Genomic DNA, 12,880 nt, shown 5'->3' on the forward strand with positions numbered 1-12,880 from the left:
GGTCTACATGGCGACTTGAGGGATGTCAAATCCAGATCAGAGACAGAGATGCTTTTTTGTTATCTTTTCTCAGCACAGAAATATTTTGAATACGATGATTTCTAAACGTGTAAATTGTAGAAGCGAAGTCGTTTCACCTCAGCAGAGACAAGAGGCACTGTGTGCTGGTGATACGGTCACGTCCTCTGTGGCAATATTGAACAAACCAGGCCAGGCCGTGTGTGTTCCCTAGTGTTTGTCCCACTGTGGGTGGACCAAGGAAATATGCTATGGGAGCATCACGCACGCGGGTTTTTCTTTAACTTCTTGCACATTGTAGTAACTTCGGCTTCATCCTGAAAACCTTATAGTTTCATTCCGCAGCTGTCTGCTGTCCCACGAACGTGACACGATCACGTCACGTGCAGAAACGAACCAAGTCTTCACGTTTTCCTTTTGTAAACTGTCACCAGAATACCTCAGCACATAACAGGAGGCTTAAACCCTGCTGACGGGCGACACATCACCGTGTGTGTGTGTGTGTGTGTGTGTGTGTGTGTGTGTGTGTTGCAGCCGCTCGGTTCCTGCCTGCAGTGAGAAAATCATCCCGGATGCTGGAGGCACACGGAGCCGTTGACGCTGTTTTAACCTTCGCTTCTGCTCCAAACTTGCTGGTAATTAAACCGCGTGTGTGGAAAATATGATGAGCGAAAGTACTCCATGTGATTGCCAGCCGGGACAGAAACACGCAGAGTATTGTGAAAAGATCAGAGGTGTGGACTGCGAGGCGAGATTAATGTCTCAGCGAGCTGGGCTGATGGTAAAGTCCGAGTTTTCTGCGTGGCCAAAGTGTCTCTTTTCACCGTGGGAGCTGACACGTAATCCGGTGGAAGCGCCCCGGTTTTACGGCTGCTTTTATTTACAGACTGTTTTAAGAGTGGCGTGGATTGTCTGCCGGGAACGCGCAGAGCCGCACCACTGAGCGCAAAGTGTGCGTCACATTATCCAGGAATGTGCACGTGTTATTGTGGTGATGCAGAAAATGTGCATGTTTGTTAAACCTTAGTGCTAAATAAGAGCTACTAGAACACAGAGCAGTCACTAACAGTGTTCAGTGAGTGTAAGGTCACTCTGCAGGTCCACACCGGGCCACAGCACAGTGAGCGTTAGTGTTTACATCACCTGAGAAATCCGCAGCAGCACCGACATCTGTGCGCGGAATCCCCGGGTGAAATCTATTTGTCTCTTACGTGTAAAGATGACGCACTTTATTGGTACTTTTCTACTTTCTATTTCATCATCATCATCACCTGATGACGTCGGTGGCCCTCACAGGGATCACTGCTAACCCTGAGACCTGAGGCACAAAGCGTGGCCGAGCTGACGGCCGTCGGTCTGTGTGGAACCTCGGTGGTTCTGTGTTCCTCTGGGCCGAAAAGGCTCTAAGGCCTCGGGCAAAGTTCCCTCCACACAACCTCATAAAATGCTTTGCCTGATAAGCGGGTAAACCGAGACTGCTTTTTTTTGTATGGAAAGCATCTGTTTGTCAGTCCGCACAATTCAATTTTAACAGCTTCAAATATCGGAAACTTTTTTAAATTATTATTTTTATTATTTTATGTATTATTGTAGGGTCTACCTTACAATACAAAGCGCCTGGAGGCATCGGGGTAACTTTGTGCTGAACATTGGGGGGGTGAAGATCTAATCTAAATAAATAAATAAATCTGGGTAAATTCCCAGATGATTAAACATACAACTATTTTGCTTGTAATACCTGAAATGAGTAAAGAAAATTAACAGCCTATTTATGCAAGATATTTCATAATTTTATTGGGGGGGTTATATTGGTTGGGTCTGATTATTGGGGGGTCATAACCCCCCTGGAAATTACGCCTCTGCCTGAAGCCGCCTGCTGTTGTGATTTGGAGCTGTTTAAATAAAACTGAATTGAATTATTTTTCCTTCTTTTCTGTGATTGAAAGTTAAGCATTCAAACTTTTGGCCTAACAAAGGAAAAGTTTCAGTGATAAAGGAAACCAAGCACAGGCCACGAGCTCATTTGAATCTGCATGTATGGATGTTCATGTTTATCTTTCATCCAGCATGGTTCCTGCTGTCTATGTGAATGGACAGTAGCTCTGCTGTATACAGTGTGGACAGGGTGATGCTCTGTATGGATGCCTCCTTGTCTGCAGTCTTGGCTCAGACTCGCCCACCGTCACCTGCTTCACTCATGGGCTGGTCGGCTCGACACTGCTGCAGCAGCAGCCTCCATGTTTTATTCCAGCACGAGGTCAGTTCATGTTTTTCTAACGTCCTATGGTGTCATTGAATGAATCCAAGTACACTTTTATACAGTATGTGTATGGTGTTTGGATACATACATCAGACATGACTGTGCTGTAAACCACAATTACTGAGAACGAAAAAACACAACAAGGTTTCCAAATAAACAAGTGAATGAGATGAAAAAACGTACAATTACAATTTTAAGCCATTCCAAAACACTTTATTCAAACCAAATGTAAATTCATGTTTAAGGACTGGCAGCACAGTCCTGGTCACCGGGTTAATAAACATCCACACAAAGGCCTCGCTGTCACAGACACAGCAGCAACAGTCAGCAGCGTCAGGCAGGGACTCTCTGCTACACTGAAGCATGCAGCGGTGAGGGAGGACACTGATGGAGGAGGAGGAGGAGTGACCGTGTGGATCTGGGAGGAAGCTTGTTCACACACCTAAACTGAAACCACTTCATCCACACAACACTTCTGTTTTCATTAACATCTGATCCAAAACGATTTTTCACATATTCTGCCCTTTGCAGAAATATCTCAGCCACATTTATAGAAGATTACACAATGACTGCTGCTCCAACACGAGGCCACAGAAGGTTTGTCACACTGCGTTTCCACATCCACACAGGCATGAAGTCAGGGAAATGTATTATCCTGTTGTTGAGCTGAAGCTCTACAGCGTGCTCACATGTAACACAGAGCCCAGCCTACAACCTTCCTCCTGAACACGACAGGAACCTTGTTTGTGTTCAGTGATGTGCTTTGGTCTAATCTTTACAATGTTCTCTACACTTTGGGCAAAAGAAAGCTTCATTTCACAGCTACACACAGTTAAACAGCTGCTGTTAGAAAGTGTGCCGCCATGGTTATATATCTGACACCACACACAAAGATCCAGCCAATCAAGAACAGCGCAGCAGCAGATTCTTATTGGATGTTGCCAATTAAAAGTTAAATGAATGAAAGAATAAAAAAGAACCAGAATGAGACCGTCCTCGGCACCGCTCCACCACACCACAGTGAACACAGCCACAGTACGTGAGAAAGAAACGATGTCGCTCCCAAGGTCAGCAAAGCGGTGACTGACAGACGTCGCTGATCTGACACACAGAGGTACTTCTGCTCCTTAGCCCAGGGACAGATCCAACACTGAATGTGAGACCTCGCTGTTGACCTGTGCAGCGATGCTGGCAGGTGTTACATTCAGGTGAACATCATACTGCTGGTCCAGACCCAGGTAGCTGTCACTGATCAGGTACAGCGTGTAAATACACCTGAGAGGAGAAAAAACAGGTCTGAAAATCACCTGAGACAGCGACAGAGTGGAAACTGTGTTGAGGTTCATTTCTTTGCTTCTACATAAACTTGTAAAAAGATAATAAAGAGAGGCTGTGACACTGCGCAGGCCAGTTATCTGGCACATTGGAGCCGATTAACAGTGAGCTGCTGGACTGACTCAACAGTGTAATTTCCATTTTACCACCACTAATCCCTCCACAGTCCACGCTGCGCCCCGAGGACTGATCGGCATGACTGTTGCATCTCATCTACAGCCTGCAGGCACCGTGTAACAGCCTGCAGCCATGTCGTAACATGCTACATAAATGTCACAGTATTTCATGTTCTGCTGACAGAACAGTGAGTTCAGTGTGTGGGAGACCAGACTTACTTTCCGGTCTTCTCTGGGGTGTAGAAGGCCATGGACACGGCCGTGTGGTTACGCACGTATCCCACCCGTTTCACAGCCAGCAGCTCCCTGCGATCCACCTCCCCAAGGATGAGGAACCAGCCCTCATCCTTGGCCTTGGGGAACCTGGGAGCTTGGGCCTTGCTGTCCTGCCTCCTCTGGAATGACAGACATCGTGACATTCACAGCAAAATCTGTGCACACTTTGAAGTTTGGGCAGTTTTACATGTTGGAGGTGGCAGATGCTATTATTAAAACAGAGCTGCCTTAGCGTGGCAGTTAGGAAACACTGCATGACCTTACTTCTAGCATGCAGCACCATTCAATCCAGTTTGATTTACAAAGCATCAAATCAGAACAACAAGACTCTATGCTTCACTTCCTGGACTGTGTGGACAGCAGAGTCACTGTGTGGTCTGGTTTCTTCACCCTCATTAAGCAGTGCTGGTATATTTCTATGCTTCAAAGTGTACCAGGTAAAGTCCTCTTATAACTGGATCATATTTGGATTTTATATCGTTCTTGTATTTTGTGGAATTAACCTTCAGAATACGCTGAGACGACATGTTTCTGGTCTCAGAGCTCGGAGAAGCAACTTTGAGCTGCTTTTCCTGAGCAGACTTTCAGTTGGGTTTCTTGTTTGTGGTTATGTTCTCCCAACCTCTCCCAACCTCTCCCAACCTGTCGTCCCAACCTGTCCCAACCTCTCCCAACCTGTCGTCCCAACCTGTCCCAACCTGTCGTCCCAACCTGTCCCAACCTGTCGTCCCAACCTCTCCCAACCTGTCCCAACCTGTCGTCCCAACCTCTCCCAACCTGTCCCAACCTGTCGTCCCAACCTGTCCCAACCTGTCGTCCCAACCTGTCCCAACCTGTCGTCCCAACCTGTCCCAACCTGTCGTCCCAACCTGTCCCAACCTCTCCCAACCTCTCCCAACCTGTCCCAACCTCTCCCAACCTGTCGTCCCAACCTGTCCCAACCTGTCGTCCCAACCTGTCCCAACCTGTCGTCCCAACCTCTCCCAACCTCTCCCAACCTGTCCCAACCTGTCGTCCCAACCTCTCCCAACCTGTCCCAACCTCTCCCAACCTGTCCCAACCTCTCCCAACCTGTCCCAACCTCTCCCAACCTCTCCTAACCTGTCCCAACCTCTCCAACCTCCCAACCTGTCCCAACCTGTCCCAACCTGTCCCAACCTCTCCCAACCTGTCCCAACCTGTCCCAACCTCTCCCAACCTGTCCCAACCTCTCCCAACCTGTCCCAACCTCTCCCAACCTCTCCCAACCTGTCCCAACCTCTCCCAACCTGTCCCAACCTCTCCCAACCTCTCCCAACCTGTCCCAACCTCTCCCAACCTGTCCCAATCTCTCCCAACCTCTCCCAACCTGTCCCAACCTCTCCCAACCTGTCCCAACCTCTCCCAACCTCTCCTAACCTCATTCCGGTGTGGTTCCATATCCTGGTTGTCCCTGAGTCACACTGGATGTTAAATGGAGGCTTAACATGAACACAGTCAAATGAAACCTTTCTTCTGCCACCTTGATAAGCCAATCATAAACTACAGTGCTAACAGTGGAACAGCATACACTGTGGCCATGAGCAAGAATCCATCTCATTTAACCTCCTAGGACCTGCCGTCCACATATGTCGACATCACATTTGTCTAGACCAAAATACTAAATTTTCCTCTACAAGGGCCTGATATCCACTTAGGAGGACATTATACTCCCACTGTCCTATTGAAATTTAAAATGAATGTCCTCATATGTGGATCTTATTTTTGTCAGAAACAAAAATCAGGTAAAAAAATAAAATTCAGGTAATTCTTTGTTTTTACATTCATCAGGTCCCAATCAGCCCAAATAGCAAAGAGAAATTAAAAATGCTGCCATGAAAGAGTTCGGGTCTTAGGAGGTTAAATATGTGAAATCAAAATTTGGGGCCAAATGTTATTAAAATGCTAGAAAGTCATATTTCTTAATGTTAGCATCACGGTGGATGTTGGGGCGATGGAGGGGTCGTACCAGCCCCGGTGTAACATCTAAGGTGTGTACATGATGACAGGTGAGGCTGACAACATGCATTTCACTTCATTACTCATGAGCTACACATTCAATATGTGACTGTTGAAAGTCAGATTGTCATCACTCTGTGCAGGCCGAGTTTGCTGCTCTCTGCAGGTTTGGAATGAGCTTTACATGAACTATTACATAAAGCACACCTCGTTTCCAGCAGCCTCTGGGGTCAGCTTCTGCTCAGCTGCTAAATAAACCACTGTGTTCAAACTGGGAGCAGCTGCCTGTTAGAGAATATTGTGGATACTGACCCTCTGCTGTCCCAGATTGAGGCGTCTCAGTGACACCTGCAGAACATACTCCTGGTCAGCGTGGACATCCAGCCAGCTGCTCTCCTTCCTTAGGTTAGCTCCTGCTGCAGGGATGGGATGCTCTGTCTGCTCCTGGCTCTCCTCCCACCAGCCCTTCATGCTCATCTCAACTTCCAGCACTGGGAGATGGCTCAGGAACGACCACGCCTGAGGAACGTTGGATTTACTATGAACACAAGCTGCTTGTATAACACACAGGGCAAGTGGACAAGTGTGTCCCAGAGATCTGCACCACTTTATCAGAGCTAATGGACACATGACTCACACACACTCAGATGTTACACATAAGGTCAGGATGAGACTCTCAGGAGGAAGTGGACACTGTCACAGATTTAGAGTGGACGTGTGGACGCGGGCATTCTTAGATCATTTATAGAAAGCACTTTAAGACAAATAACTTTTATAATATATGAACCACGTCTCCCCAGTGAGTCTGCAGACTGCAGTGACCCTTGTCTGTGGCATGGCGCTGCTACAGGTTTGTTTGGCGATGCTGGAGTACGTCCAACCAAAGGAGGAAACCTTCACACTGCCATAATAACCAGCTGCTTAGCCACGCCTGCGAAGACAGGAATGAGACGGGCCGAGGCTTCGACAGCTGTCAAATGAAGAGTGGAAGGATTCATCGTCCTCTGAGACGGACATTAAAGACTCCAGCGTCATTAAATACACCACGGTGATGTGTCCCTGCATCATACCTGCTGGCTCTGGTTTTTGGCTGCATGTCCTCCTGTGAGCTACTCCTCCCACTCTGTGTCTCCATCATTGGTGTGGATGTTAGCCCTGCCATGGAGCTGTCTGCCTATAACACCATCAGTCTGGGAAGGTTATAGACCCTATACTCAATATTCCAGACAGCTGCCAGTCTTCCCAGGACTTTGTCCAAAGAAAAGTTGTGAAATGTTGAAAGTCTTGACAGTACAATTAGAAAAAGGACAAACAGCTGTGTTTGAACCTCATTTAAAGAGCTGGTAAGAAAATGCTTGACAGAGAGCACAGTCTTCAGATTAAGCTGGACAGGCTGTACAGTGGAGTCACATGTTACGATAGCCAGCAGTGGAAATGATTGGATGTTATATAGACTGATATATGTTTTAGTGGACAGGAAATAGGGCTGGGCGATATATCGAGTTTTTAAATATATCAATATATTTTTATACAAGATATGAGATGTGACAATATCGTTTAATCGATATAGTCTATGTTACGTTATAATTATACTTGTGGAGCTGTAAGTTTGCTTCTCTTTCGTCCACTTTTGTCTCTACGCAACGTTACTCGACCTCGCCTCTCCTTCACTGAACACAACTCCCCCTCCTCCCCCATCGCTTCACCTGCAGCAACGACAGGACGGACACGACAGCTATCAAAGAGGAGCTGGTCGGTAAAAAGAAAACACTTGGAGATTACTATTTTAGTGCTGTCAGCGTGACGTTAACGCCATAACTGCATTAACGGGGCAAATCTCTGTTAACGAGTTACCGCGGATCGCCCCGTGCGTGGGGCTGGACGGCGTCAACATGTTAACGAGCTAACCGGGCTAACGCATTGACGCCTAAAATCCTTTCATTTTCTCAAAAGTTGACTGCGCGCCTTTTGTATGAATTCTGGTTGTGCTTGATGACCGCGAACCGATTTTATGTGATACACAGCGCTCAGCAATCTGTCAAAAAATGTTTTAGTTCGACTTTGCTAAGCTACGGAGCTGCACCGCTTGATGGATTGTCGGAGCATTACGGCTACCGAGGAGCCTCGCGGAGTGATACGTACTGTGCTTCAACGTAATATTACCGTACTGTGTGTGTATAAGGACCATAAATGGCTCCTGTTCAGAGACCTGGTTACGAAGCGGATTTCAAACTCCAGGCTGTCAGTCACGCAGTAGAAGTTGGGAACAGAGCAGCTGTGAAATCTGTCTTTGTTATTATGCTCAGCGTCTGTTAGTTTACATTTTGACTGCACAATTGTGAGCTCTTTGTTATGCACAAAACAACATAGTTTTATTTTATTTATAGAGCATCATTATTTAATAAATGCTCATAATTTATTTTTGAGTAGTTTTTTTCATGTACATCTATGCTGTATGTTAATAAAAGTGCCTGTGTGACATCTGGGACACAGCTTTGACTAAGAACTCTCTTTTTGTTCTTACTTTATGGCTTTAAGAAAATATCGAGATAAATATCTTATATCGCCATCCAGCTAAAAAATATCGAGATATGAATTTTGGGTCATATCGCCCAGCCCTAACAGGAAATCATCTCGGTTGTTTGCAGCATAAGTCCAGTCAAAGCTGCAGACGTGTGAAAGTGAAGCTTAGATATAAAATGCCGACTTGTGAGCAAACTGATTGATGCTAACACGGCTGTGGTGGGCCTCGGGTCTCGTTAGCTGTTTGTAGGACAGCTGCTTCAACCCAAAGAAGCTGCCACGAGGGAAGCAGAGGACATAAACGCAGACAGAGGGATGGAAACAAAAACCAGAGCCAGGAGGGTGTGCGTCGGTCTGACTGGGGGGGCAAGGAGGGGAAAAGCTATTTATGTGAGGATTACTCTTCCTGAGACAGTCAGACAGGAACGCTGCTGCACATCTAATTATTTAATTAGAGAGGCCGCCACACTGCAGGCCGGCGGGGAGCTGGGGGTAAACGTGGTGAGGGTGGGGGCAGCAGAGACACTGATTGGGTGAAGCTGCAGGGCCTGCTGCCGTGCCCGGACACTCTCATTACTGCTGCAATTAGCACTTAAATTGGAGCTGTAATTGGGGATCCTGGGCGTATTGCTGTGACACTGCTGTGTGTGAGACCTGCATGGACCACACGGGGGGCAGATCCATGCTTAGATTGCTTCCATTATTTCTGCAGCAAATCCAGACTGACTGCTTTCATATTTGAAGTGCACATTTAGACGAATCATTTCTGCAGCCTTACCTGAGCAGTCTGACTCGAATGAAGCTGTTGGGCCACCATAGCACAGAAAACGCTTTCTTTTCCATTACAGGCAGCGATCAGCTCAGGAAGTCCTTCGATTGGCTCGTTCAAACCTCCCTGCCCCTTCCTGTTTCCTCTGTTCCTAAAACAGGAGGCGTCAGAGACAAGGTTGGCTGTCATTCCTCATTCAAATCTGTCTTACCATTAAAAGGACACAAGTGTCCAAATCCAGGCTTTGTGTTTGTACCTGTGAGTGAGGACTGCACAGTGCTACTGAGGTTTACACCTAAAGGTGGGAACAGCTTCAGGCTACGTCCTTTAAAGATCACCACGGTGGATCACCCCCCTCCACCTCGCCCTATCCCCAGCATCCTCCTTCACCACGTCCATGGAGCTTCTCTGTTCTCTCCCTCTTTTCCTCCTGCCTGGAAGCTCCACCTTCAACATCCTTTGTCCAATATGTCCACTATCCCGTCCCTGCACAGGTCCAAACCTGGCCTCTCTGACTCTGTCTCTAAATCACTCGACCTAATCTTCACTCTCAGCTGCTAACTGTCAAACAACCCTGAATCCTTAACTGTACACGCAGCCATGCATCAGGATGATTAAAGGCTTTTTTTACTTTAGATGAAGAATTTGTTCCCAAAATACTGAAGCAGGATAAGCTGCACAGCAAGCAGAACGACGAGCGCTCCCATTTACCTGAACAGACCGAGGTGTCGCTGCTCTACGTGTGGGACCGTCAGTAAGGAGGAGTCGTGCAGCCAGCGGCCCTGGACGATCATTTGCACAAGATTGCAGATGCTGATAGCTGTGACGAGCCAGCCTTCATTGGCAGCTACATCCAGCATTGCCTGAAGCAAACACAGAAAACAGTTTGTAAATCCTGGCACATAAACACAGTCGTGTCTGGGATCAGCCAGCAGAGCTATGTGACACAACTACATAACTACAGGACATGTTTGAAATGTTTTAATGGGTTAGTTTTTAATGTCTTGGCCTGCAGCTGGTGTGACAGTGGAATAGAATCAGAGAAAAAGCTAAACACACGTCTGCTCAGCCTCGTCTCCTGACTCGTCTCCTCCCTTCACTCTCTGGTTGTCTTTAAGGTGGCTGAACACAAACGTTATTAATGTTCATTTGCAAAGTAAAACTTTGAGTATAAATGACAAAGTCCACAGACTGGGCTTCACAGAGGGGATTAAAATGCAGCACAAACGATTGATCGAACACATTAATAGCAGACTGTGGCTAAAGTCCCAGCAGGGCTTCACCCAACATCACCAGCTGATAAGAGGCCCTGTGAGCACTCGGGTTATAACAGAGGCAGCCTGATCAGAGTCTATGTGGAGTCTGGGTGTGGGCGGGGTCCAGGTCTGGCTTCACTGAGGAGACCACCGGGGTGCCCGGGTGCTGCTAACAGCACGTGTCCACTTCACTGTATCAGCTGTGACATTTACAGCTTGTAATGAGGTTACATGTACTGCATTAATGCCAGGACAGTGTTAGCTATGGTAGCACACAGACCCACCCCCACCCAACTTTGTTGTCCTAACATAACGCAGACGATTCAGTGCGTGGATGCTGCCGCCTTCAGCTCATAGGACTCATCTCTGTGGCACACAGAGTGGATCACTGTGGGAAGCATCCATTCAACTGAGGGTCGATCATTCAGACTCAAACTAATATGCAAGCCTGTCTTTCCATTCAACATATTCACTTTATGTGTCAATAAGTATCAATAAAAATATACATTCACACAATAAAAGACCTCATAAAGAAGCTGGAGATGAGAAGAATTTCAGGACAGCAAAGCAGTAACCACATCCACGAGCTGCACTAACACACCGTGGAAAATCACAAGCACATGCACACAAACATCCAGCAGAGCTGTGGACAATGGCTTACAGGCGCCACTTCACTTCAAACAGACGCACTGAGGAGCTCAATAAACACCACTGGCTTCATTGTTGTCAGTGTTACCGACTCTATTAATCTAATGTTCAAGATTCTCTCGGCCAGCTGATCTCTGCAGATGCCACACAACGAGGATTAGCTAACGTACAGCTAACGTCTGACAGTCGGGTTATTGATGAGATGGATCGGCTACAAATCACATGCTGATATTTCACATTCCCCTAATTCTAAACATTATCTACAGCACTGAGCCCCAACAACACGTGAGCACCGTGCATGTGCAGCACATCACTCAACACCAATATAAGCTACGACCATTTGGCTGTAGGTGTGGGTTAGCATTGTGTTAGCATTGTGTTAGCTCAACTCCTGCTTTTATCAGCTGGAAGGGATTATTACCACACTAAATGAAACCTTCCCACATTCTTCAACACATTGTAAAGATGTAAGAGTCAATAAGAGTCATGAAAACCATCAGGTGTGTTAACACCTGTAACCTGCTTATACACAGACAGACACAGTGATTTTTACATATTTGTAGAAGTAAACTTTGTATATTCCAAAGAAACATCGATACAGTTGATAATAATCTGTTGTCACTGTTAGAATAAATAGTAATAATCAAATCCATATATTTATCAGCTCTTCTGATGAATGGATATAAGTGTAAGATCAGACGTGTGTTTGCCCATCAGGACTGTGGACGGTCAGTTACACCACAGACACGTCTGAGTACAATCTTCCCGTTACTGCAGCACCTGCTGCAGAGCAGCAACATTAAAGTGACACTTGAGTCTCTCATAGAAGTAAAAACTGTTCAGTGACAGCAAACATGGTTCACCACTCGACTGCTGTTCATTTCAGTGTGTTGTAGACTTCAGCTAACCTGCCTGTGTAGCTGTTAGAGCTACAGGAGTATATCACACACACACAGTTATCTTACTGCCCTGTCACTGGTTTAGTGCAGAGAGCACGGCAGGTCTACTCGTGAGGTGCAGGAGGAATCACAAACTGTGCTGCACAGATCATTTAGAGCACAGCAAAAAAAAAAAACCTTTAGTCTACACGTACTGCATGAACACAGAGAAACAGCTAAAGTGAAAAACACAAAGGAAGCTCTGTGGCAGCTGCTGAGTGAAGGCTACCTGACAGATGCGGATGGCGTTGTCCAGCACAGTTTTGGTGTCAGTGGTGTAGTCGCTGCAGGGCAGCTGGGCGTGGCTGAAGTGGGCCTGCAGCAGCAGGTGGGTCTTGGTGTGTGCACTGTCATAGGAGTGGGGGTTGACCTGCAAGGGGAGCTGCTGAGCCAGCTGGCTGTTCAGCTGGTCCTCGTTGTGTCTGACGGGCAGCTCGGCATACTCCTCTGCATCCTGAAAGAGATCAAAAGTGAAACAAGAAGTGCAAAGCATGCTGTGGTCACACTGTTTAAATCAGAGCATGTGTGCTAAAAGCATGTAGCTGCCCACACTTGTGTTTTTCACCCAGCACACACACCCACATTTGGCATCACAGTTCAGATTCTTTCTCCACTAAATTCTCTCTACATTTCTTCAAAGTGCTAAATGCTAACAAATACTGTGGCCTGCTGGGAAGGTATCAGTCTTTATGTTGCATCTGTGGCTGTGTGTTCAGCACTGTTTGTACTTGAGGCACAGTCAGATGCATGGACACGCATGGCTG

The 12,880-nt window shown here is 46.8% G+C and overlaps 1 protein-coding gene across 6 annotated transcripts in view; it reads right to left on the bottom strand.

The window, feature by feature from the left end:
• Positions 1-2,474: 2,474 nt before the first annotated feature.
• The window catches only part of ascc3 (activating signal cointegrator 1 complex subunit 3), a 146,431-nt gene continuing 136,025 nt past the window's right edge, over positions 2,475-12,880 (bottom strand). For 4 of the 6 annotated variants that reach the window (XM_025911366.1, XM_005459407.4, XM_005459406.4 and 1 more), the window contains exons 37-42: positions 12,346-12,570; positions 9,986-10,137; positions 9,284-9,425; positions 6,295-6,501; positions 3,949-4,124; positions 2,475-3,553 (exon numbers count right to left, since the gene is read on the bottom strand). In XM_025911366.1, coding sequence (XP_025767151.1) covers positions 3,406-3,553; positions 3,949-4,124; positions 6,295-6,501; positions 9,284-9,425; positions 9,986-10,137; positions 12,346-12,570 — 1,050 coding nt within the window. In that variant the 3' untranslated portion in view covers positions 2,475-3,405. The remainder of the gene's footprint in view (positions 3,554-3,948; positions 4,125-6,294; positions 6,502-9,283; positions 9,426-9,985; positions 10,138-12,345; positions 12,571-12,880) is intronic. The other 2 variants (XM_005459405.4, XM_003454871.5) reach the window with 1 other exon arrangement.

This window comes from Oreochromis niloticus, linkage group LG11 (genome assembly GCF_001858045.2).
Source record: "Oreochromis niloticus isolate F11D_XX linkage group LG11, O_niloticus_UMD_NMBU, whole genome shotgun sequence".
Lineage (NCBI taxonomy): Eukaryota > Metazoa > Chordata > Actinopteri > Cichliformes > Cichlidae > Oreochromis > Oreochromis niloticus.